Raw genomic sequence first — 25881 nt, forward strand, 5'->3', positions numbered from 1 at the left:
CAGCTGCAGTGGAAATGTTCCAGAACTGTCGGAGGTACTTTACCAGCACTAGCCCTGCCTGAGTCAGGGCCAGGTTTACATGTGTCATGGGGCCTGGCCGCTCTGGGAGAAAGGAAAACCCAAGGGCAGTTTACCACCGCCGAGAGCCTCCTGTGCGGGCACCGGCTGAGGAAGGACTTCCACACAGCAGCTGGGTTGGTCTACATGGCGCGGTATTCCTACCTCACTTCGGGAAACTGAGGCACAAAGAAGTTTAGAGGCTTGCACGTGTCTATGGGAATTCAAAAATGGGAACATTCCACTCGGAGCCCCCGTGGCTGCCTTCTTGAGAGTATATCAGTTTATGAGTGGGACAATTAGAAAGACTCAGGCAGGGGCTGTCTCCCACTTAGTGACCCTTCCCACTGTTCTTCCAGCTAACCAACCACATGCCTAGCTTCAGAATGACGCCAGGGGGGGCTATAGAGTTACAAATGTCACAGGGAGGCTTATTTTAAAGGAGTGGGTAGCAGCGAGCCCAGGGTTGAAGGATGCCTCTGGGCAGTGTGGATTCTCAAGTCGTTAAGAAGGGTGGGCTTCAGCTGTCCTTTTGAAAGACCTTCTGGGTCTCTTGGAAAGAGGGACTGACTCACAGTCCTCATACTGGGGGCCAGGGGTAGAGAACAGAAGTAAGCCTGCTTCCTTCTCTGTCTGGATGGGCACTCCCAGCGCATGAGCGACCCTGGACTGTAAGTACCCGGCAGAGAGGGTGGGCAAACCACCCACTCCAGGCTGTGCTGGGATTCTTTCTCGCTTAGGGTCCATCTGACCCAGGAAAAGGGGATGCATACAGACATACACACCATCCACATAGGGATGGATGCACACCCCTTCCCTGGCACTGGCTTTGGAGGAAGCAAAGGAGGTCCAAGGTGGATTGCGGCTAAAGGACCTTAGTTTGTCTCCAGGGCTGAGTGGAAAGGGAACTGAAGGCTAGGCTCAGGGTTATATATAGGTAGGCGCTCCCCTGTACATGACACAGGCACAAACGCATGGTCGTACCCATTTCCCTCCAAGGCACACATGACCCCCATATTCTCCTCTGCACTACTGTGCACCCAACTTCCCTGCTTCCTCTTTGCTCCCTGGCCAGTATCTGTACTTTTAGTCCTTGGTGGAAAAGAGCTCCGCCTGCCAGAGCGGAGTGAGCAGAAAGCCAGTTCTACGGGCTCCGGAATTTCCTCTGTCTTCTGTTTGTGACTTCTCTCGGCTAGGAAAAGAGGTAGCTGAGGTCCCAAGGAAAGGGACAAAGAGGGACTGTACCCTGAAATGGAGAATGGCCTGATTTAGGAAGCCGAGCTGAGGTGATTGCCCATAAAAGTGTGGCCGCAGCATCTGGAGAAGATTGGAACCAGATGTTCCGGGATGGGGGCAGGGAGGGCGTCAGGCAGGAGCAGCAGCTCTGGTCAGGAGCTTGGGTTGGGTTGGGGGGGCGGGCAGTGGGGTGGCTCGTGGCACTCTGGGGAGAACACCTGGCTGCCCTCTCCCCCCAATTCTCCAAGGCAGGCATCACTGTTTGCAAACCGGAGCAGCCAAACTTCTCACAGATTCCAGAATCCGCCTTGTGCGTAGGGACAATCAAGTACAGGGCGGAACTTGGGAGGTACCCAGAAAGGCCACCAGCTGGCCAGAAATATGTCCTTGCTGCCCCACAGGCACCGTTTTGCTGCGGGCTAAGCATGCTTGCTCCCCTTCTGGCAGAGGAAGAGCTGCCTTGAGTTCAGGGTATCTAACTGGAAACCGGTATACCCAGAAGTTTGTTTTCAGAACAGGAATAGAGAGCTGTCTGGGATGGGGAGCTCTTTGGCAGAGAAAGCCTGATCATTAAGAACCTCCTCTTTGCTAGGCGCAGTGACAGGCTGTGCTCAGAGGTCACTTCCCTCCTTCGTTATAACCGTGGCAGGGCAGGTGTTCTATCATTAGCATGGCAGTATGACACAGCTGGGGCTCAGAAAGGGTGACTGAGTCATCCTGGGTTTGCACAGGCACCCAGTGATAGAACCAGGGTCCAAAAATGGGCTGTTGGTGTTGAAGCTCGGAACCTTTCAGCTTCTGAGACGCATGAGAGGAAAGGAGGGAGGTAAAAATGAAAGTGAGGGGCAGAGTTGACCTCCCAACCTTCCTGGTTTGACAGTCGAGGCAACGGTGGGTCCTCCTCGGTTCCTTGAAAGGATCCCAGGGGCCTCTGCATCCTAGCCTGCATCTTGGTGGCTTTAGAGTCTGTATGTTGGGGTTTCTTGACTGTCTCTGTAGTAGCAAGGGAGCTGTCAGCGGGTGGGTAGGTTTAGGGAGCAGACAACCAGCGTGGAGCACCTGGTCAGTGTCACAGAGGTAGCTGTCCTCCGGCTGTGCTGGCCTGTCTGCCAAGATGAGATGTGCTCCCGGATAACACGGGCGGAAGGCTCTGCAGCTCGTTTCTCTCCGCCTGACTCTAGGAGTGGAGGTGAAATGGGCCTTCTCCCTGATGTTTCCATCATCTGGTATCTGGGCGCTGGGGACACTCACTCAGAGCTGGGGGACAGTGGAGGAGCCACTGGGCCTTCCTCAGCCACAGCATCGCGTATACTGCACTGGAGCTGACCTAGTTCAGATTGCTAAGTGTTTAGGCGGGAGGGTAGGCTTGTACTGGGGAGCATTGTGATTTTATCAACTCTTAAAAAACACTTCCATGAGCCAGGTGTGGTGGCACCCAGGAGGCAGAGAGGCAGGCAGATGTCTGAATTTAAGGCCAGCCTTGTCTACAGAGCAAGTTCCAGGACAACCAGGGCTACACAGAGAAACCATGTCTGGAAAAGCGAAAAACAACAACAGAACAAACAAAAGACCATCCCCAAAATGTTTCCACTTCCTGGAATAGCTTCCAACACCGTAAGGAGGAGAGCCTTGTTCTCCATCTCGCCCTCTCCCACCACCTCACTTTGGCATTCTGTCCTCAAAGCCCCTCCTCCCTCCCTCACCTCTCATCATTCATGCTTCAGCTGCCATTGCCCGATCACAAGCATTTGGAGGTGAACATCTGGGCATCCGGATTCGTCCCCTGACTTCTCATCTCAGCAGTGACGGATAACCCTGAAACCGCTCCAAGGACCTACTCCATGGTCTTCAGGTTGCACCCACTTCACACACTTGTTTAGGAGCCAAGGCTGTGGCTCTGGTCCTAGACGAAAGCTAAGTGTGTGATGCTTACATCTATGTAAGCTATGATGCTCTGCTGGGGCAGCTGCATGGGTAGGTCATCTGTCTTTAGTCATCTTGTGGTTGTTCACCAGACACCACACACACAGCTGCCTCCACCACCAAAGTGGAGCACTGATGAGTCTCAGCGGCTGGAAGTCTGAGCTTAGACAAGGTTGTGACCTTCTTGGCTCCTTTGGGCATATGCCTTAGGAACTGGAATTGCCTTCCTTTGGATTTCACAAGAACCTGGAAGGCTGGTAGAGAGAACTGGGACCAATGATTACATATTGTCATGGAGGAGCCATTGCGAAGTTGGTAGGTGACCAGAGGGTTTGGGAGATGCCATGTGGCTCCCATCATTCGGAAGCTCTTGAGTTCTGCTCATGGCCCTACAGGCTTAACTCACCACAGGAGGGGGATTAGGGATAAGTGATATGACCTCTGGGCATCTCCTGTATGCATGAAGGTCTCCAGAGCCTCGTCTGTAGCCTTGTCTGAGGGGGTGGCATGGCTTTAGGCTGGCAGGGGAGTATTTGGTGTTCTGGAAGGCCCTGGGTGCCTGTCTACATTCTACCACGGCTTTCTGCATAAAAGGCCTATAGGAGGTCCATCATGCCATGCTGCTCCCTAGGGGTGGGTCCAGGTGGCCTGGTAGAGTGTCTGTATCGGCCACAGGGAGGAGCTTGGAACTGATGGAAGAATCCTAGCATCTCAGGGAGTCCTGCCTCAGGGCAAGCTACTGGCTTGCTCCAGAATTGGGGTATATAGCCAGAACAGAAAGAAAAGCCGTGTCCTGCTTTCTGTGAGATACAGTCAGAAATCCTAGGGAAGTCTCAGAAAGGAGGGGGTACGGCTCTTTTCTGGCTTCTCCAGGCTCCGGTCTGGGCTTCACCGTTGGCAATAGCAGGGAGGAGGAGACTGGACAAGACAGCAGCCTTTGTCGCCTGGGGAGAGGGGCCCAGGCTGGAATGTTTACTCAGTGACTACTGAACCATCCTGACTTTCCTCTCCAAAGAGAGAGAGGATTCCTGGCGCTGGCACCCAGCCTCTGCGGGTCAGGAATGGATCTAACTTAGTCAATGTGGGTCTTCCCACTTCTAGTGGGCATGCCAGCTAGACACTCTCACAGACCCCTCCCTCCCCAGACCAAGAGACAGAAAAGCCAGATGGACAAACATACCCTAAACCTCTTTTATATGCCTCCTCCCTCCCCCAGACAGCCTCTTTATAGAATGTTCTACTCCTGTTGTGTGGGAGGGCTATAAGTAGTGTGTGTGTGTGTGTGTGTGTGTGTGTGTGTGTGTGTGTTCATTTCAGTGTGAAATCACACCCTTAGGAGTCCTGGAATTTTGAGAGAGAAGGCCAGCCAGCAAAACCAGGTGTTTTGGCTCCATACTGGCTCCAGACACCCAGCAAACTGACACATCTGGAAGAATCCACATGTCCCCACATCGCAGACAACATCTGGCACAGGGTATTGGCTGTAACACTTTCTGTTTATTGGCTGGGGTGCCCTAGTGTGGCTGATGAGCCTGTGGGCCTAAGAGAAGCCCTGTCTTGTTTATCCACTCCCTCCTCTCCAACTCCCCACCGTATAGCTCCAAGGGGATACAGATATTTGTGCCCCTGGGAACATGGAAATGGGGGTTCAAAATAAAATCAAATTGAGGCTGGAGAAGGGGCAGGAAATGTACGGTACAATGAAGATTAGGGCTACCGGCTATACACAATACGGTGTGCAGAGTCGGCAGGGAGGCAGCAGGGTCCTGCACAGAGACTGTCTTGCCCCAGGCGAGGCCCCAAGGAGGAATGGTCACTTCAAGTGTCTTGGTGAAAGCTCTGGTTCCCTGGCCCCTCTGATGGGAGGCTCTGGGGAACTGGCTTGTCAGGAGTCCGATTCCCCTATCTCCCAATGACACCTGGCCCATTGGCCCTGTAGGTCCTGGTGCCTGGGGGTGAGGGACGATGTGTCACCATCTGCCTGTCACCCCCATTGTCCAGTCTGGGTGACCAAGGGAAGCAGGACCCCAGTTCCTGCTGCCATGCAGGGGCGGTCACTTCCTGCTATGAAGTGTGTCCTGGAACTTGGTGCTTGTGTACCGCAGGTGGAAGCCTTTCTTGGAGATGGTATCATCAGAATGGAACTTCACCAGGACAGAATCTCCAGCCGAGTACACTTCCTCAGGAGGCTGCCAGGGAGAAAGATGGGAATGAGGAGCTGGGATGGGGCTGCTGTCTTCCCTGCCAGAGGTCCTCAGTATCTCAAGATTCCCCATGAAGCAGGATGGTGTGTGCCTGTAATCCTGGCACTTAAGAAATAGAACCAGAAGGAGAGCAGTCTGGGCTCTCTAGTGAGAATAATATATATATATATATATATATATATATATATATATATATATAGTCTCTTTATAGCTAGATGAGGGTCTGGAGAGATGGCTCAGCAGTTAAGAGCACTTCCTGTTCTCTAGGAGACCTGAGTTCAGTTCCTACAATGGGTGACTCACAACCATGTATGACTCCAGTTCCAGAGAATCTGATGCCCTTGTCTCTAGCCTCTTTAGGTATTGCACAAGCCCCCAACCCCCGCCATTACACACAGTTAAAAATAAAATATTTTCTTAAAAAAATGAAGCAGAGTTTCATGCTACTAGGAATTTAAAGTGAAATCTGGAAAGGGCAGCTTGGTGTAAGATCAGAGCTGGGCAGGTATAGAGTGGCCTCTAATTCCAGCACTCAGGAGGCAAAGGCGGGCGGATCTCTTTGAGTTCAAGGCCAGCTAGGGCTACACAGTGACACTCTGCCTCCAAACAAAACAAACTCACCACACTCAGCTCAGAGTCAGCCATTCCTATATTTGTTTATTTATTCATTTATTTACTTACTCGTGTGTGTGGTCAGAGAACAGCCTTGGGTGTCATTCATCAGATACCGTCCATTATTAATTAACTAATTAATTAATTGATTGATGAGATAGGATCCCACTGGTCTGGAACTTGCCAAGGAGTGATTGTCCAGTGAGCCCAGGCGTCTGCCTGCCTGTTTCTCTGGCCCCGGGATTGTAAGTGTACACCTCTTAGAGAAGATGGGAGCGCTCTTCTCTGCCCACCTGGCTAGGCAGGGAGCCCAGACGTGGGCACTGCTGCCCTCCACCTATTTCTGCTCTTGCCCTGGTTCCTTCTAGACCCAACTTCTTGCTCTGACTCCAGACTCTGAAGAGCTGCCTCAAGTGGGGGGCCAGGGACTGAGGAAGAGAGGCAACGTTCTTCTGAGGTGGCTTTATGCCCTGGCCCCCCAATCCTAGAAGGAATAATTCCCGACAGTCTTGAAGATATTTCCAGTAACTGTGCCAAGAAGCCTGTCTGGGTTCCTCTCCCACATCCCCTCTGCAGGCCCCAAGCTGGGGACATTCCTGGAAGAGCCTCCCGATGACATTTCATTTGCTCTATGACTAAAAGGAAGGGACAAGGCAGGGAGGAGGCACTCACCTGCCAGCCAGGGATGCCAGAGAGCCTGGGTAGCCAGGCTGAGGCTACACATAGCCTCTCCTCCCACAGCCCTTTCCCCCTTGGCTGCTCATGTTAGGCTGAAGCTCAGTCTCTAAGGCAGTGGTTCTTCCCTTCCTAACGCTGCAACCCTTTCATACAGTTCCTCATGTTGTGGTGACCCCCCCAACCGCAAAATTATTTTTGTTGCTACCTCATAACTGTAATTTTCCTTATTATTATAAATCTTAATATAAATATCTGTGTTTTCTGATGGTCTCAGGTGACCCCTGTGAAAGGTTGTTCAACCCCCAAAGGGGTCACGACCCACAGATTGAGAACCACTGCCCTAAAGGGAGGTTCAGCTGATGCTGGGCCTGGCAGCTGAGAGGCTCCAGGGAAGTTTAACCTTCTCTGGGGGCAGCAAAAGAAGAGGGAGGGCAGGAGCCAGGGCCTGCATCAGAATGGACATGTGTGTGTGGATGCGTGTGAGGGAAATGGGAAAGGATGAGAAGATGAAGACAGAGGAAGGAGAGGGGAGAGGGGATGAGGGAGAGAGAGAGAGGAGAGAGCGCGAGACCCTAATTTGTTACTGGGAGGAAAGTAAATGCATCTACATGCTAGACGTGGCTTTTCTTACAAACCAGTCAAAGTGATTGTGCCCACAGCTTCTGCAAATTACCCTCTACACAGAATCTGAAGCAACCCCGAAGGCCTGCTTGGATAGCAACAGCAGCAATGGCCTTTAGGACACGGCCCTCTCACCAGGGGACAGACGACAGTCTAGTTAGAGCGACTGCTCACAGCCCCTGTTTGTGTTTCAGGCTCTAATTTCTGCCCCATCCCCACACCCCAATTAAGCCCTGGAAACTGCAGGTGGTGGGGTCAAGCGTTGTGTGGTTGAGGGAGAACCCTATCACTTCCCACTGCCAGGTACGTTCGACTAGGCAGGCCAGACCAAACTGGTCCTGAGGGAGCAGAGGTCAGGGTGGGGCCCAGGCCAGGAGTTGTGAAAACTTTGACACCACCTAGAAAGGCCCCCCGGTTCCCTGGGTCAGGATAGCCCAAGGCGTGATAGTCTCTGTAAGTGCCCCCAGGTTTAGCATATTAGCGTCTGCAGAGGGCCAGGCAGGGGATTAGGGTAAGAGCTGGAAGGCAATGGGAGGTCAGGAGCCAGGGGGGTGCTCACCCCAGAGCCGCAGTAGCGCCCCAGTCGGGGAGCTGTGCTGTCGTAGCCATCGAAGAGTTCCATGTAGTCATAGCCACAGTCGGTCTCCTCTTCCACCTCGAAGGTCTGGAACACCAGCTCCACACCGTAGCCTTCCTCGGCCACGATGACCCACTCGCAGTCCACCCCTCCAGGGTAGTTGTTATCGCCAAACTGGGCGTGGGAATAAAGGTCTTTGGTCTTCACATCTGCCCGCACTTGGCCCCCGCACTCTGCAGGGGAGGAACGGCAAGACTGACCGTCACTGATGAGAAGACAATATTTACAGAACCACCCTGAACCACAGAGACAAATTCCGGTACCGATGCCATGTGGTCAGTGAGAGGCGGCATCTGGCCGAGCCTCAAGCAAATGCCCTGTTATGCCACCTCCGGATAGAGACCAAAGGAGGAGGCTAGGAGACACTCCAAGGGTGAGACCCGGGGAAGAGGCTGCATTGAACAGTGGTGTTGGGAAAGGTTAGCTTTGCCTGAGAAGGAATTATTCCTGTGTCCTAGCTGAGGGCTGTCATGGAAGAACATGGCCCAGCACTGTCAGACTGTACACTTACAGAGAAAAGCTATACATTTGTACGTGAGCTGACTTTTTTTTTTTTTTTAAATATTTATTTATTATGTATACAATATTCTGTCTGTATGCCTGAAGGCCAGATGAGGGCGCCAGATGTCTTTACAGATGGTTGTGAGCCACCATGTGGTTGCCGGGAATTGAACTCAGGACCTTTGGAAGAGCAGGCAATGCTCTTAACCACTGAGCCATCTCTCCAGCCCCCGTGAGCTGACTTTTTTAAGTGTTGACTCAAGCTTAAACAAACAGCCAAACAAATGGAAACCAACCAACCAACCACCAACAACAAATAAAGCCCAGCATTCCACTGTGGGTCAAACACTGATGGAGTTCCAGCCTCTGGTTTGTGTAAGTGTGCTAGGCAAGGGAAATGACATGCAAAGCACCATGGGAGCAACGGTCCTTGTCTGTAAGTCCCTGGCCTTCCTCTTATACCTAGGCTCAGTTTCTGGGGAAGAGATGAGCTAGGCAAGGGTTGTGCTAGGATGGACGTAAATGGGAAGGTGGAGGGCTGTGGGCCTACCAATTCTGGGATGCCCAGGACTCACCAGGAGACAAGGAAACTTGATACTGACATCCTTGGTCTGCATCTGGGTCTCTCAGAACTGGCCTCTAGCTTAGCTTCCCTCTGCGCTACATGGTTCCCACTGCCGTCCTCACAACCCCCTCACCCCCGCCTGCTCTAGTCAGACCAGGTGACACAGTGGTCCACCTGTGTGAACCATGAGCCGGAGCTCTGCCCCCTCCCCAGCTGGAATGACTCCAGCAACTCCCCCGAGTCAGGTTCCGTTCTTTTTGCCCATGTCATGTTTTGGCTTAGGCTGTAATCATCCATGCCTACGGCTTATCTCTCGGCTGAACTATGAGTTCCTGGGGCAGGCAGGGTAAGGGCTGATTCACTGCCACATGCCCCCGGTCAAATAAACAAGCAGAGCAAGCTCCTGGAGGGCTGGGATCTGGATTTCCTGCTAGGCTCATTTTCGGACCTGCACTCAGAACGATGGCTTACGCAGGCTGCCTGAAAATAGACAGCTCTAGAAGGAAAGAGACAGCCCGTTGCCAGGGATGGAGTGTGGCCAAGGCTGCTATGGCACATGCTACAGTAGGGACAATCAGGGATGCTCTCCCCATTTGTAGGTTCCTTAACCACGCCTTCCTCTGACCACTGTCGCTATACCCTGTTTTCTGACCTTTGTAATCCCTGACTTCTCCCCCCATGCCTCAGCGCTCTCTCCAGCGATCTGTGTCTCAGAACACTGTTGGCCCTGGGGCTACGGGGCTCTGTTCTACGGGCCTTCAAAGGTCCTGTGTAAATTCAAGGCCAGGATTGGCAACCAGAGTCAGCCACGTACATGCGGTACCTAATGGGAGTCAACATCAGTCTAGGGGCATCACCTAGGCGGAGGCCAGCCTCACCTGTAGAGTGGGACGCCTGGAAGCCTTTCCTCTGTACTGAGTTGTCAGAGTAGAAGCGCAAGAACATGCGGTTGCCTGTAGCCAGGACGGGCTCGGGCTTCTTACTGCCACAGAATCGGCCAAGGACTGGCGCCTTGGCATCACGCCCATCGAACACCTCTAGGTGATCATAAGCACACTCAGGCTGAGATTCAATATCCATCTCCACGAAGGTCTGGGGGATACAAGAGAGGAGTCCAGATTAGAGGCGTGGCTAGGGCAGCTGAGAGGAGTTCCTAAACCTCTATACCTCTAGTCTCCAGCTCATGTACAACTATGGTAGCAATCGGGGCTGTGGGATGACGGTGAGGGAGGACTCATGAATGGGCAGTGGCAGAGACATCCCCAAAATATATTCAGAAAGGGGGCTCCTGTTTAGGGAGACTTGTTTCCACAGGGATGGGTAGGCCCTGAGGCTCAATCAGGCCACCCTGTCTACAGTCAACACCTTGGACTCACACAAGTCTTTGCAGATGGCAGAAGCAAATGGTCACTCGATAGCGAAGAGCGGGGTGTCCATACAGGGTGCCAAGTGGTATCTTACCAGCTTTACCCGGTGCCCAGGGGTGCTGGAGATAGCCCACGTACACTCCTTCTTGCTGGGGTACTTGTCGGGCCAGTTGGGACTGGTGATGGTGCCACTGCTGGATGTCAGCTTGTGCTCGCAGCCGGCTGTGGGATGAGTGACAGAAGGGGATCACCAGGGACCTCCCAAACTCCGATGTCTCCTGGGAAGAAGGCATCTTCCTCCTGCCCACTTCTTTGCTCTGCCTCCTGTCCTCTGTTTACAGAATGGACGGAGGACACACATGTCCTCCTCATCCAGTCACCCAGGCTGGGGGAGAATTTGCTGACTTGGTTTCTGATGACGTCTTGGTTTAGGACCCCTAGGTGCATCAGATGAGGTTGTCTACCCTTTTGTGACCACATGGCCACACCACTTCTGTCCAGCTGTCACACACTCCTCCTCCCCTTGGCCACCCAGGAGCGTCTGTGCACTGCAAGAGGCTATGTCACCGGAGACTTTGGCATCTGACTCAGTTGTCCCCAAGCTCCACTCCTGCTTCCATCCCAGGTGACAGAAACAGACAAGGGGCCAGCTCACCCATCACGTCCTCTGTGGCTTCTGACCTTCTGGGTTGTTCTCGTTCCCATCTCTCCCCACAACCTCATGCTGGGTTTTTCCAACATGCATCCCCCTCACAACTGCCAAAATCCACAATGCTCAAGTCTCATATAAAATGGTACAATGTTTGCCCATAGAATTAACTGTATTTCAGAAGGAGGTTGGTTGAATTAAAATAATGGATCCACCACCTAGAGGTCTGTCTTCCTCCAGAGTATCAGTTGGATCCCCTCTGCAGCTGGATGACATGTCTGGTCACCTGACATCCTACCCTTCTACCTTAGAAACCACATTCATCTGGGCCTGGGTGCATTTGCTGTAATTCCAGCTACAAGGAAGGCCTAGATAGGAGGATCCAAGTTCAGCTAGCAATTTAGTGAAACCTCCCCTCAAAATAAAAAGTAAAAAGAGATCTGGGATGTAGCTCTGTAGCAGAACATTTGCCTGGGGTTTGTAAGGCTCTAAATTCATCCCCAGTACAAAGCAAGCAAACAAGGAGAGGATTCTAGAGAGATGGCTCAACCAATAAAATGCTTGCCAGCCAGGCAGGGGTGGCACCTTTAATCCCAAAATTCAGGTGACAGAGGCAGGCAGATCTCTGAGGTAGAGGCTAGCCTGGTCTACAGAGTGAGTTCCAGGACAGCCAAGACTACACAGAGAAACCTTGTCTTGAAAAAAACAAAAACAAAAAAACAAACAAATAAATAAAGTGCCACACAAATGTGAGAGTCCAGTCCCCAGCACCCATGAACTCCAGGTGTGGTACCACACACCTAAAATCCCAGCACTGGTAAGGCAGGGACAAGAGGATCCCTGGAGCCTGCTGACCATCTAGTCCAGCCAAGCCACAGGTCCAGTGAAAGACCTTGTCTCAAAAACTATGCTGAAGAATGGTTGAGGGAAGACACCTGATGTCAACTGTGGTTTCCACATGTGCCCTCCCCGACACACACACACACACATAAGTAAACAGAAAGTCCATTTGCGGGGTCCTGCTTCACCAGGACCCGGATCCTTAGACCCTCATTCCTTTGCGGCTCACCACCTCCACCTATCGGCAACCGTTCCAGACTTCAGCCTCCTCCTTAAGCTACTGTCTCAACAGCCTTCCCTCCTGGCAGCAGACCCGTCTCCCTTCTGAGTCCTGAAGAATGAGGCCCTCAGATGTGAACCCTCCTTGCCTCTCCTTCCCTCCCATCCTGGGGCCTATGAGAAGTTGCCCTGCCTCCCTGTGAAAATGGACTGTCCTTTTGAAGCTGGTGTTCACTGCTGCCAATAGCCAGGGGACACTTCCACCAAGGAGGACTCATGGCCACTCTCCCCCAGCTCTGGAGCCCATGAGCTCCTGAAGTCACCCTCCCCAACTCAGGAGGCCCTCTAACCTTGGTTCTTTCTCTTGCTTTTTCTTCCCAGATGATCTTCCACACATCTGGCTACCACCACATTCTCATCGCCTATGCCTCCTCTACCTATAGTAACCCGACTCCCACACCGAGCAAGGCCTCCCAAACACCATGTAAAAGCTGATGATCACTGCTACAAGGTCAGGACAAGGCTGGCCTGGACTATGGTGTGAGATGCTGTCTCAAAACTAAACAAAAACCAATGGCCACTATTCATGATCAGACGGTAACAGGACCCTTAAAGACAGTGTATGATATAGATCTAAAATGTCCCTTAGACACTCAAGAGATGTCCCCAGTGGAGCAAGACAGCTTCTGGAATGTCACTGGGTCTCAATAGGTGAATCCACGGATGCATTCATGCTTGGGTACCAACAAACTCCTGGAGGTGAAGTCAAGTTGGAAGAAGAGCACCTCACTAGTCCTTGAAGGGTACTTCTTGTCCCTGATCACTGCTGCCTTTCTCTGCCTCTCTTCCCCCACCCCCTCCTGTCATCATAAGCTGGGCAGGTTTGCTTGTGGCTCCATCATGAACTCTGACATGAGGTTGGCCATGCCTTAAGTTCAAAGTGAAGGAGTCCAGTGACCATAGACCAAACCCTGCATAAGCCAAGATAAAATTCACACCCCCCCCCCTTTTTGTTTTGTTTTGTTTTTGAGACAGGGTTTCTTTGTGTAGTTCTGGAAGTCCTGGAACTCGTACTATAGACCAGGCTGACCTCGAACTCACAGAGATCCACCTGCCTTTGCCTCTGGAGTGCTTAAAGGTGTGCACCACCACCACCGGGCAAAAATTTCCCCTCTTTAAGTTGTTTTCTTCAGATAGTTTTTTGGGTGTTACAAAGCTAATACAGAAAGCGGTTCAGAGTGTGGTGCGGTTGTTGAGGGTAAAAAGACAGGCAGACATAGGCCACACCCCGAGACTAGAGCTAAGGTTCACCTAGCTCTTGAGTTCTCTAAACTAAGCGGGTGTCTCACCTGCTTCTCTGCTGCTCAGGTGTGGGCTGTCAACTTCCCTCACCTGCAGCTTCTGAAGGCCACTCTGCCTGCCCAACCTCCGCACTGGCTCCCAGCTCTGCCTCTCCTGGACCCCACATCTCTTCTCAGGCTGGGTGCCATCGCTGTGTGCATTCCCTCAAAGAACACTAAACAGAATCAGATCCTCCAGGGGACCAGGGGTGTGGACTGATCTGCCATCAGCCCACCTCCAAGCGAGGGGCATGGAGTGTTTCTAAGTGCACAACAGAAGGGAGCTGATGAGCACGCCACCATCCCTTTCCACTTAAACTGTAGAAAAGGCGTGCGGTTTAGAAAACCACAGGACTGGCTTCTGCAAATTAAAGGCAGTGGGTGCTCAGTGAGTCAGATGCTCCCGACGGGGGCACCCTTGGTGGTTGACGGAAGCTCCCGATGCCACGTGGCTCACTGTCGGGTGCTTCAGTCCTAATTCTGCTTATTTATTTATAGTTGGGTTGTTCACTTAATGATCGCGAGGAGTCATTTGTGAGGGACACTCTCAGGGCACAGAATAATAGCAATAAAGCTTGGTGCTTTAGAGCAGGGTTTTGTTTGTTGTGTCATGAATGAGGAAACAAGTTTAGAGGGGTTAAGTAATTCCCGCAGGTCACACAAACATGCAGTGGCAAAGGCAGGCCTGTCTGTCTGTGGGGACTGTGGTGCTCAGGCAGGCACAGGACACAGAATGAATGAGCTGAAACAGCGTTGTGACGTGTCCAAAGAGGCACTGGAAGCTATGAGTGTTGGGAGAACTGAGCATCCCTCATCCAAAACGCTTGGGACCAGAAGTGTTTGCAATGTAGGAATGTAGGTAGTGAGCTGTAAGGATGGAACTCAAGTGTCAGCTAAATTCATTCATGTTTCATATATACCCTATGAACAAAGCCTGGAAATATTTTTTAAATTTGTAAAATTTGGGGCTGGAGAGTTGGCTCAGTGATTCAAAACACATACCACCCTTTCAAAGGACTAAATATAAGTGCCCAGCACCCACATCAAGTTTCCAGCTTCAGGGGAATCCAATGCCCTCTTCTGGCCTCCACTGGTAACTGCACTCATGTGCAAACACACACACACACAATTAAAAAATAAAGTAAATCTTTTAAAAAATTTAAATTTATTATATATAGATATATACATATCGGAATATTATAATGTGTGTGGATGCGTGTGGACATCTGTGGAGTTGGAGCTCTCCTTCCACCTTTACACAGGTTAGAGGAAGGGACTCAGGCTGAGCCATCTTACCAGTCCCTGAAGGTAATCTTTCATAATATTTTTAGCATGCCTGTGTTTTGACTACAACCAATCACATGAGGTCAGAGGTGGAGTTTCCTACTGCAATATCATGATGGTATTCAAAAAGTTTTAGATTTTTAGAACAGCCTGGAATTTGAGTGTTGGTTTAGGGGTGCTTCACATGTCTTTGTGGGGCTCTAGTGTCAGAAACAGTAGCAGCCCTGCCCTGAGAGTCACCAGGGTGAGGTATGGCCCATAATGGCAATGCACTCAACTGTGGTCACTGGGACTACTCCATCACTTCCCAGCACCCAGGATCTTCATTTTACATGGGAACAATCCAGGCACAGAGAGAGTAAGCAGTCACTCAAGGGCACATGACCAAGTGACAGATTCAGGCCAGGCAACCTAGCTTCAGAGTCTGTGTGTGTGCGCTTAGCAGCTCTCCTTTCTGTTCTGTGCCTGAGGAGGCTGTAACAAACAGAAAGGCTTGGATGCAGGTCCTAAGAGCCCAGAAATGGACCTTCGGCATCTGTGGACTCCTCTCCTGGTGTGGGCAAGGGGAGAGCACCTGTGCAGACGTCTTGGCTACCACAGTAAAAGAGAGTGGCCCACACACCAGGTAGGCGGTGCTGGCCTTCCATTCCTCGGGATGGAGCTGTCTGCACGCGCAGGTCTCTGGGCAGGGCAGTGTGAGGTACCTGACATGCTCTGGTCACCCTCTCCATCTTCCTCACCCTCTGCGCGGGTCTTACCTTCCTTGCAGTCATGTTTGTTGTCATGAAGGACAAAGCCACTTCGACACTGACACTCGTAGCTGCCGAACGTGTTCACGCAGTCTTGCTGGCAGCCACCATTGTCCTTGGAGCACTCGTCCTTGTCTGTAAGGATGCGGAGAAGAGCAATGGGTCTGTGTGGGCTGAGGTCTGGTCACCCCAGGGGACGTGGGAGGCCTGGCAGGGGCTTCCTCCAGTGGGAGGGAGTGCGCAGGAGGGGCGGGCGTGGCGTGGGAGGTCAGGGTGATGATGGAGTTCTCGCCTCCGCCGCGTCAGTGGAGGCAGCTGAGTGGGCCTCTGCTTTTGGGCAGAGAAGGCAGAAGTGGGCAGAAGTAGGTGGCGGGAGGGGTCTGGAACTAACCAGCATGGGAACCTCTACCATTACCTGCTTACTGGACAGACGGACAAGTGGAAAAACAGACACAGGGACAAGCAGACTGCAAGAGAAAGGAGCAGGACGCAGGGGTCCCTCTTTTACTTCACAACAGGAAATGTCACAGACACCATCAAAATGGGAGGGGGCAGGGAAGGTTCCCCTGTCTGCTGAAGGGGGCAGGGGAAGAGGAGAGCACCAGTTCTGTCCAGCCAAAGGAGGTGGCTGGAATGGCAGAGTGGAGGCAGGGAGTGGGTGGGCTCCAAAGCCCCCAGCCCACTCCGTCCGAGGTGAGCTTCCTGAGTAATGAAGGGTCTGGGGGCCTGGCAGGCCTCATTGGGGGGTCCGGTTTCTTTTCTGCACTCGGTATTTGAGCTGGTGGGGGCGTCCCCGAGGGGGCTGCAGAGCTGGCCTCTTTTCTGAAATGAGAGAGAGAGAAGGAGAAAGGGGGCCGAGGAGTGGGGGTGGCGGGCGGGAACCAGGGAGGGAGATCAATGACAACTAGACCCAGGGTCTCCAGACAGGTGGGCAGGGCAGAGTGGGGCAGGAGGGCAGGCAGACCCGCATGCAGGACGGCCATGTCACTACGGCTGGGTTAGCAAGAGGCACAGCAACAGGGGACAAGACTGAGCCTGTGGCAAGGGGGGTGCTGCAGGGATCACACGACTCTAAGGTGTGCGTACTGGGGAAGAGAAACTCGGAGCTGTGGGTAGAGGGGAGCTGGGGAAAGGGCTGCGTGAGAGCTCTGCTCACCCTCATTTTGACAGCTGCAGACAGTGTGTGAGACACGGGCACACATGTAAACACGGGCTCCCCACGCAACCCTGCGCGTGGAAGAACTGCTGTACAAACACGGGACCACAGATAAACAGGGGCACACATCCTGCATCTCACACAACCAGGCAAACACCTACAGTAGAGCACGAAGACTCGGACACAGAGTTATAGTCACACACATACAACCTGCTCGCCCATCTAGGGATGGGGGCACCCACAAGACCCACGTGACCTCCTTCCGTGTGTGTGTGTGTGTGTGTGTGTGTGTGTGTGTGTGTGTAAGCATATGCAGACAGAAACACATAGGCAGGAGACAGACAAACGTGCATGCATGGGGTCATGAGACCTAATGCGGATGCAGATACACATCCATGCAGAGGTGCTCATGCCCATCTTGTGGGCATTTACACACAGAGCTGCTCACACGCTGACAGGCACACACACACACACACACACACACACACACACACACACACACTTACAAAGATGCACACAGTCACGGGCTTATGCAGGTCACACCGTTATTCTGAGGTGGTGTGTCTGTCATAGAAGCAGGCGGTCAGGACAGATGTGTGGAAGCCAGTTACACCAGGAATGTCAGAGATGAACCATGACGTGGAAAGATGGCTGCTGGCATGTCACTGACCAGGCAGGTCTGTGACAAGTGGACACTGTTCCTACTCTAGCCTGAGGGGAGGAGCTTGAGGGCTGCCGCACTGACTCGCAGAAGGCCCTGCTCCTCCCACCCATGCTCAGCTGAGCTAGACCCATCAAGAGTCCACAGAAGCATAGGGCTAAGAGGCAGAGTTGACGAGCCTCTCCCCAGAGCCTCCTCTGGAGAGCAGAGCCTGACCAAGGAAGCTGCGATGTGCCTGTGAGAAATACCGTGAGTGCAGCGCAGGGGGCGCCTCTCTTGGGGCTCTGCTAGGAGCTCCAGGCGGCACGACTCATGAAGGAAGCCACAGCTTCCCTAGCATGTTTGGACCCCCATGCCTTCTTCATATGCGCTCCCCAATTGCCTAGTCCAGTGCCTGGAACACAGGTGAGGTAAAATTAAAGTCAACGGGTGGATGGGTAAGTGAGTAACTAAAGACACCAGTGAGGGAATGTGGGTTCTGTGGATGGCTGCCTTAATATCTGGGAGGGGACTCTGGCACACTGAAGAGTAGACAGGGGGTCAGGGCAGGGGAGGTGGCACAGACCCCAACAAGGAGATGGCACTCACCCTACAGTGCCCAAATGCCCCGGAGGTGCTGGGGGTCAGACCGAAGGTCTTCAGGCTCTTGCTTCTCCTTCTTGTCTTAGGGTCTCCTCGATGGGTGTCTCAAAAGTCCACACAGCCCCCTCCTGGGGGCCAGAGTCACATGCCCCAGGCCCTGAGGCTGAACTCTGATGCCCATCCATGAGGGTCCTCTGCAGGTTTCTTGTGCAAGGGGCAATGCATGTATGTGCATGCGTGTGTGTGCACGTGTATCTGCATACGGTGTGAGCATGTGTACAGGCATGTAAACATATCTTGGACAGTGCTGAGTCTTATGTTGGGGATAGGGAGACAAGGCAATAACTCCAGACAGACATGAATATTGCCCCCATCCTCTCCAAGACTGGAGCAACAGAAGGGCAGAGACAGACAAGAGTAAGCAGGTAATGGTCTCTGAGAAGCCCACCCCGGCAGGTATTATATCCCCTCAGCCTCGGGAAAGCGCCTATGTTCTAGGTGGGCCTAGGGAAGGAGGGGCTCGGTGTTACACAGAGGGGCCCAGCAAGCAGGGAGTCGGGGGGTTGGGGGCGATAGCTCAACAGAGCACGTTAAGCAGAGCGGGGCAGCTGGCAGTGCCAAGCAGGGAACCAGTGCACGGGGACAGGTGCATGGCATCCAGGTGGGACAGGCAAGGGTGCGGGGCAGCCGCATAGGGGGCTGAAGGATGCAGGACCCTGGGTAAGGAGGGGAGAAGGGGGGCAGCATGGACAAAATCATGGGTTTCCTGCTTCCTGCCCACCCTACGGCCACCCCACCAGGAGAAGTCGGGATAAAGGTCCTTAAACCACCCCTCCACAAGCCACCTGCTCCAGCCAGCGCACCAACGTCCTGCTCTCTCCACACTCTGCAGCAGAGAATCCTCACATTCACTGCTGGGTCTGGGCCCTCGCTCCTGGCCTCACACTAACCCAGGGTCAAAGACTTAGGGATTCCTAAAGCAGGGGAGAGGTCTCTCCAGACCCCAGAGGTCCAGCCTGGAAAAGCTGGGGATTGGATCACCCACAGAGGGACTTAAAAAGGGTCAGATGAAGCTAAGGGACAGACCAAGCCAAGCCTTCCATGGCAGGGGAGTGGGCAGCTTTGGTACTGGAGGGTGGAGGCGATTCCACATTTGAGAAGGCCTGGCATGAACCCAGTGGGCCAGGCGGGGTCTGATTAGAAGTCCAGCTGCTGCCAGATGAACTGCCCCACACAGTCCAAGGCAAACACCCTCCTCTTCTCTATTCCCAGGCAACTCTGTTCTTAAGCAACTGAACTCCCTGTCCTAGGACCTCCCCTTTCAGGCCTTGGCTCGCAGGCTTTTTCATTTCTGCACTAAAATGCTCTGCCCCTCCCTAGGCCTGGCACAAGTAAGGTTTTAAGGGCTTCCCAGTAAAGATATCCAAATGCCCCAGGGGCTGACCGGATGGAGAATGATAAGTTGGGGAGGCAGGGGGCAGGGTTAGGAGACCAGGGAGGGCAGGGGATGGGAGATGGGGATAGAGACCAAGGAATCCAGGGTTACCTGAGAAGAAGTGGGCCTTGAAGCCCTTTTTGGACACAGTATTGTCAGACTTGAACTCCACACGCATGTTGTTGTATTGGGAAGTGATGACCTCCGGCTTCTCGGAGCCACAGAACTTGCCGTGCAGCTTAGAGTCCGCTGTGAGTCCGCTGCGCACCTCCACAAAGTCGTACTTGCAAACCTGCCGGAAAGTCCAGCTCTGGCTGCCTCCTTCAGGAAGCCTCTCTCCTGATGACTCCCTTCCAGGCAAACTGTCAGGCTAAGCAGCTGGTCCTCCATCAAATGCTGCTCCAGGCATGGTGGAGCCCCGGGGCAGTTGGCCCCAAGCACTTCCGCATTCCACAAGCTTCCAACTCCGGGCCTATTAACCCACCGAGCTTCCACATCTTGGGTAGTCTCTTCTCTGTTCTCAGAGCCTGATTCTCTCCGATTCCCTCCCAAGGATAAAAGATAAGCACTGTGTCAATGCCCCAACCTTCCTACCCACTTTGGCTCCAGAGACACTTACGTCATTGCCCTCAGTCTCGAAGAAGTCAAACTGTAGGGAGATACGGTACTGGGTGGGGGCCACCAATTGCCAGATGCAGTTTTTGTTGGGAGGGTACTCTTTGGGCCAACCGGGGCTGGTGATGGAGCCATTGAGCTTGGTGAGGAATCCACCACAGGCAGCTGGAGGGACAAGGAAGGTGGCATCACCCACCAGGAGTCCCCACTCTAGGGAAGAGGTCTGAGTCCTAGTCTGGACACTAGTCAGGGGGAGATGAGGGTTTGTAGGTCTCACAACCTGGGGTCATGGGACAGTAGGTGGAGATCTTTGGAGGTGAGTCCAAAGTTTAAGAGCAGGTGGGCTGCATATATGGTCATTTCTACCACCTCTTCTGGAAAATGGGCAAGGAATCTTCTGGGAGGGGACACGGAGAGACCTGGGGAACGTGTATATGTGGCAGTCCTGGGAGACACAGAGAGGGGCTGTTCAAAGGTAGTAAGTCCAGTCTGATCTGAAGCTGTTGCCCTGAAGGACTGCCACTAACATGCAGGCTGAGACTCTGAAAAACAGTGGCTTCCAAACTGTGGATCGTGACCCTAGGGAGGGTGGTGACATCCATCACCAGGTCAAGATCAGTATTAACAAAGGAGTCAGAATAAAACCCCCTAATGCCAGTGTATATCACACTCTGCCAGTCTGTTCTGCCCAGGCTGACATGCAGGACGGCTTTCTCATCCATGGCTGGGAATGGGACAGCTTGTCTGGAATGAGATGGACCGACCGGAAGGAACAGGAAAGAAATCAGCGGCCCAGGGACAGAGTCGGGCACTCACCCTCACATCGACGCTTGTCTGGGGCCAGCTCATACCCGGGGTCACAGCTGCACTTGTAGCTGCCCAGGGTGTTCAGGCACCTCTGCTCACAGCCCCCACGGTTGGGCCGAGAGCACTCATCCACCTCTATGAAGAAGAAAGCGATGTCACAAACCACGGGCCCGACTTCGTTCCTCCTTCTTCAAGCCAGAGTCTCGGGATTCCTGTGAACCTACCCCACACTGCAGGGGAAAGCCCCCTGAAAACCTCACTTGTGCGTTCAGCTCTAAGCTATCCCCAAGTCCCCCACGGTGGCTGAGAACCCATAGGATATATCCTACAACAGCTTCCAAGCATTCAGGCTGGCTGGCGGCTACCATCAGCTCCTGTGTACCAGTGCCCATCCAAGCACTGTCCTCTCATTTCTCCTTCATTCACTATGCAATACCTAATATGGAGGCAGCTGTGGTACCCACCGTATAGGTAAAGTACTGAGGCTTGTGGAAGCAGTCTGCCGTAGATCACATTGGTGGGAAAACAAAAAAACAACCCTTCTCTCTCTTGCTCTCTCCCCAAGCCTCCGCAGTTCAGCGTCGACAGGATTGACCTTTGCTACTATTTACCCACAATGCTTTAATATCACGACCTCGGTGTCCCTGTGTTTGCACAGTGGGGTCTTCACATTAAATGAATGACGAATAAAGAGGGACTGAGAGGCCACAGAAGGGAGGCAGGACAGCAGGGAGAGCACCTTTGAAAAAGTTGACTGCGAAGCCAGCTTTGTTAATGGACCCGTCGGAGACGAACTTGAGCCAGAGCCGGCTAGACGTGCTTTTGATGTCCTCGGGCTTCTCGTAGCCACAGTAGCGCCCGATGAGGTTGCTGCTCTCACTGTGCCCGTCGCGTACTTCCAGGTAGTCATAGGCACAGCTGTCATGACGCTCAATCTAGGAGGCAGGGGCTCTGTCAGGGTAAGGAGCAGGTTTCCAGGATCCCTACCCCCCAGAGATGTTGACTGTCCTAGAGACCAACGTAGGCATTGAAGGGTCTGTAGCTACCTCGAAGGACTGGAACGTGAGGCCCACGTGGAAGCCCTCAGACACCTGGATCCGCCAGATGCAGACTTTGCTGGGCCGGTAATCGTCTGGGTAGTTAGGTGACTGGATATGGCCATTGTCCTTTTTCACATCCCCACCGCAGATGGCTTTGGAAACACGGGATAATGGTGGTCAGTATGCTCGGCCCTGCCTAGGTGCCCCTTCCCCGCTCTTCCCACGCAGCCAGTTCCCCATTGCCCACCCTGCTGACCCTGCTGGAGGACCCATAGCAGGGACCCTGGGGGCAACAGGAGGGAGCGGCACTAGAATATCCAAGGCCCCCATGCAAGGCCCCCCTCCCCTCTCTCAGTACCTTCGTAGACAGCAAAGAAGCCTTTTCCAACCCAGTTGCTGCTGCTTCGGAATTCCACCCAGAGGCGGCTGTCAGTGGACACAATGGGCTCAGGGAGTTTGCCCCCACAGAACCGGCCTGCAGACGGTAGACACAGATGACTCCTGAGTCCCAGGTCTCTCCATATAAGCCCCAACTTCCCAGGATGCCCAGGGCTCCAGTCTGCAGCCACCTTACTGGGCATGTTCCCAAGACAACCAGAAGGGCCAGAAACCCCTTAAGGGACAGGGCAAGATTAAATGACATATGTGTAGTACTGATTTGAGGGAGGGGGTCGCTGTTTTGGGGAGGGTTTGTTGTTGTTGTTGTTTTCTAAAAGCAAACAATATAGCCCAGGCTGGCCTTGAACTTTTGGTTCAAGGCCTCAGTCTCCCCAGTACTAAGATTCTAAGCACAAGAGACTGAACCCATGGTTTTATGCACTTTAGGCAAGCACCCTATCACATGAGTTACACTCCAGGCCCAAGCCCTGAACTTTCGGTCTCAGCCTCCAAAGTCCTGGGAGCAAAGTTTTATTGACCCTTTTTAAAAGCACATTCCCATCATGACTGGTCTTCATGAGATCTCCATGCAAACAAACAATAGGTACAGCTTTCTCTGCCTATACTGTTAGTGAGTTTACTAAACGCTCTTCCCTGCATCCGCCACAGGGTCAAATTCAGGGGATGCCTACAGAACCCCGAACCCCAAAATCTGGGCACAGGGGCAGAAAGCAATCCTGTTCGAATGAAACTCACAAAGAATTAACACAAGCGGTGAGGCTGACCATCTGTGGGGTCCTTGGAGTCAAGAGTTGACTGGGCATGATTTGTGTGCTCCAAATAAGACTGAGTGGTTTTCAACTTTCAGCAAGGGCCAAGAGGTAGGGGCTTGCCTAGAAATGTCAGTTCCGAGAAAGAGAGTGTACCCTGGGAGACCTAATACACTGCAGAGGTAACGCTGCAATGTCAGCTGCTTTGGGTAACTGACAGGTCTACTGGAAGATCAGCAATAGAAGTGAAGAGATGACTGTCTGGCCACAGCTGGCTGCTTCCTCACAGACTATGGAGCAAAGATGCTGAGGATGAGGAGCCCTGAATCACGTCAGACTATGTGCAGATGAGCAATGAACAGAGTCACACAACACCTCAGGCTCGGTGCAGATATCCTTTTTGCTTTAATTCTATGCCCACCGAACTGCTTCTTTGTCCAGGGGTGCTTTGTTTTTCTGTTGTTGTTAAGATAGACTCTTACTATGTAGCCCAGGATTCCCTCAAACTCGGGATCCTTCTGCCTTGGCCTCCCCAAAGTTGGAAGTATGGCACTACTATGCCTAGATTTGTCCTGTGGCCTTGACCCCATTTATCTCACTTCATGCACACACACTATTAGCGACAAGGTATCTTGTCCAAAGAGAGTCAGGCAACTCTTCCAAACCTATAGTTATCAAAGCAAGTCAAGGTCCTGCCCTACTAGGTTTAAAGCACTTAGATCAAGGAAATCCCAGTGAGGGTGTGAGCCTGGAGCTATGGGGATGTGCAAAACAGACATCTCTGTGTGCTCCTGGGACTCCCCAACCTTTAATAGCATCTTCAGCCGGAAGCTCAAAAGTCCGTAGTAAGAACTGGAAGTCTGGACCACAGACAGAAGTCACCCACTTCTGTCTTAGTGACGGAACAAGCCAGGACAAACTACACCAGAGCCTGTAGTTTGTCTCGTATCAGGATGTCACCCCCCACCCTCCTTAGGGTATTGGGCCACAGAAGGTTCCAACAAGGAACCAGGGTGCTGAGGAGGCTGAGTGGTCAGTGCCCTTTACCTCGGAGGGGCGCCTTCCTCCAGAAGCCGTCACGCACCTCCACATAGTCATACCAGCACAGGCGGCTACGGTACAGGTCCATGGACGTGAAGTTCAGGATGATCTAGGGAAAGCGAGAAGGGGTGAAGAGAGAAGGTTACATTGCTCCCACTCTGTACCTGCCCCTGGCGGGAGTGAGAGCTAACCGTCACTGGCCACAGTCAGCACTGTTCCCATGCAGCCCTCATCAGTCTAACTGCAAATACCTGTCTACTGGTCCCATTGCAAACACCCAGGAGAGGGCATGGCTTTCACTGCCTGCATTCTCTACCCCCATGCAGGGCTATTGTCCTGGGTTAAATAACCAGTCAGGTTCCCTCACCATCAGTATAAACCATGATGTCCTTACAATGGAAGATGGCAGGGCTAAGAACTGCCCAGAATGGGGGAGGGGTCTGAGACGGGAAAGAAGGGGGCCAGGAAGGAAGCTAAGACACTAATCATACAAACTCCCTGGGCCCTGATTCTGGGAAGAGGCACGGTATCTGCAGGGAGTAGTTATCAGGTTACAGGTCCCTCTCATGGAAAGATTTAATGTTGTCTCTGCCCTCAGGGAGTTTATGAATGAGATGGCAAGTGTATGAAAAAGATTGTGCAGAAAAAAGTCTAACCTCTAGCCCAAGGACCTGGGTTTGAATCAGCCTATATTTCCTGCTAAGTCCTAAGGCCAACCATACAACCTCCCTGACGTCACCCAGCTCACGGGACAGCCTCTGACACCACAGTATTCCCTGGAGGCAGAAAGGATCACACTGCCGTACTGACTTGACGCCTGACACAGCCCCTTGGTAAGTCTCAATGCTCCATAACCATGATTGAGAATTTTAAAAAAAGATTTTACTTTAGAAGCAGTGTAGTGGCATAAGCCTTTAGTTCCAGAACTGGGAGGGGGGCAGAGGCAGAAAAATCTCTGTGAGCCTGAGACCAGTCTGGTCTACAGAATGAGTTCTAGGACAGCCAGGACTAACTACATAGAGAGATGCTCTTCTTTTGTGGGGAAGGGGGGATCGAGACAGCTCTGCTCTTTCTCTGACGGTCCTGGAATTCACTCTGTAGACCAGGCTGGCCTTGAATTCATAGAGCTCTGTCTGCCTTTGCCTCCCAAGTACTGGGATTATAGATGCACACCACCACCACCCAGTGAGACACTGTCTTAAAAATGTTTTCTTATTTACCTTGGTACATATGTGTCATTTTATGACTGAATATATGTACGTGTACCAGAGGCCAGAAGAAAGCATGAGCCTCTGGAACCAGAGTTACAGGTGGCTGTAAGCCACCCCATGTAGGTGATGGGAATCAAACTTGGATCCTCTGCAAAAGCAGCATATGCTCTTAACCACTGGGCTATATCTCTCCAGTCCCCCAGACCAGTGGCTTTTTAAAAGCAGAGGCTTGCGGGGTGGTGGTGGCGCACTCCTTTAATCCCAGCACTCGGGAGGCAGAGGCAGGCAGAGCTCTGTGAGTTCAAGGCCAGCCTGGTCTGCAGAGCGAGTTCCAGGACAGGCTCTCTAACTTCTGAGAAACCCTGTTTTGAAGAAAAAAAGAAAGAAAAGAAAAGGCAGAGGCTTAAGAGAATCTACTTGCTTGGAAAAGTCTAGAAGGATCCCCAAGTCTGCTGTGCTGTCAAAGTTCCAGGGTCAGGTTTGATACAACCTGTAGGGTATGTATGGTGGACACTCAGCTAGTGGGTTTTTGTGCTAAAGAAGAAACAAGGCGCTGGTGGGGAGCTAGATGCTGATGGCAAGGTTAGAATGAGACAGAGTCCACAGCAGGCACCAGCATCCAATGTCTGTATCGCTGTCAACAGGTGCCTGCTTCCTGGGCATTCTCCCAAGCCAGCTTTGTCAGTGCAGGGTGTGGATGCTT

The 25881-nt window shown here is 52.6% G+C and overlaps 1 protein-coding gene across 3 annotated transcripts in view; it reads right to left on the reverse strand.

Moving 5' to 3' along the window:
• Positions 1-4695: 4695 nt before the first annotated feature.
• Positions 4696-25881, reverse strand: part of Bmp1 (bone morphogenetic protein 1) — a 45568-nt gene continuing 24382 nt past the window's right edge. For 2 of the 3 annotated variants that reach the window (XM_075948997.1, XM_075948998.1), the window contains 12 exons: positions 23974-24076; positions 22137-22253; positions 21785-21930; positions 21478-21673; positions 20748-20873; positions 19936-20096; positions 19428-19608; positions 15492-15617; positions 10496-10623; positions 9913-10126; positions 7891-8141; positions 4696-5405 (listed from right to left, as the gene is read on the reverse strand). In XM_075948997.1, coding sequence (XP_075805112.1) covers positions 5271-5405; positions 7891-8141; positions 9913-10126; positions 10496-10623; positions 15492-15617; positions 19428-19608; positions 19936-20096; positions 20748-20873; positions 21478-21673; positions 21785-21930; positions 22137-22253; positions 23974-24076 — 1884 coding nt within the window. In that variant the 3' untranslated portion in view covers positions 4696-5270. Of the gene's footprint in view, positions 5406-7890; positions 8142-9912; positions 10127-10495; positions 10624-15491; positions 15618-16067; positions 16305-19427; positions 19609-19935; positions 20097-20747; positions 20874-21477; positions 21674-21784; positions 21931-22136; positions 22254-23973; positions 24077-25881 lie in introns of those variants that run through there. The other variant, XM_075948999.1, reaches the window with a different exon arrangement.

The sequence above is a fragment of the Microtus pennsylvanicus genome, chromosome 15 (genome assembly GCF_037038515.1).
Source record: "Microtus pennsylvanicus isolate mMicPen1 chromosome 15, mMicPen1.hap1, whole genome shotgun sequence".
Classification (NCBI taxonomy): Eukaryota; Metazoa; Chordata; class Mammalia; order Rodentia; family Cricetidae; genus Microtus; species Microtus pennsylvanicus.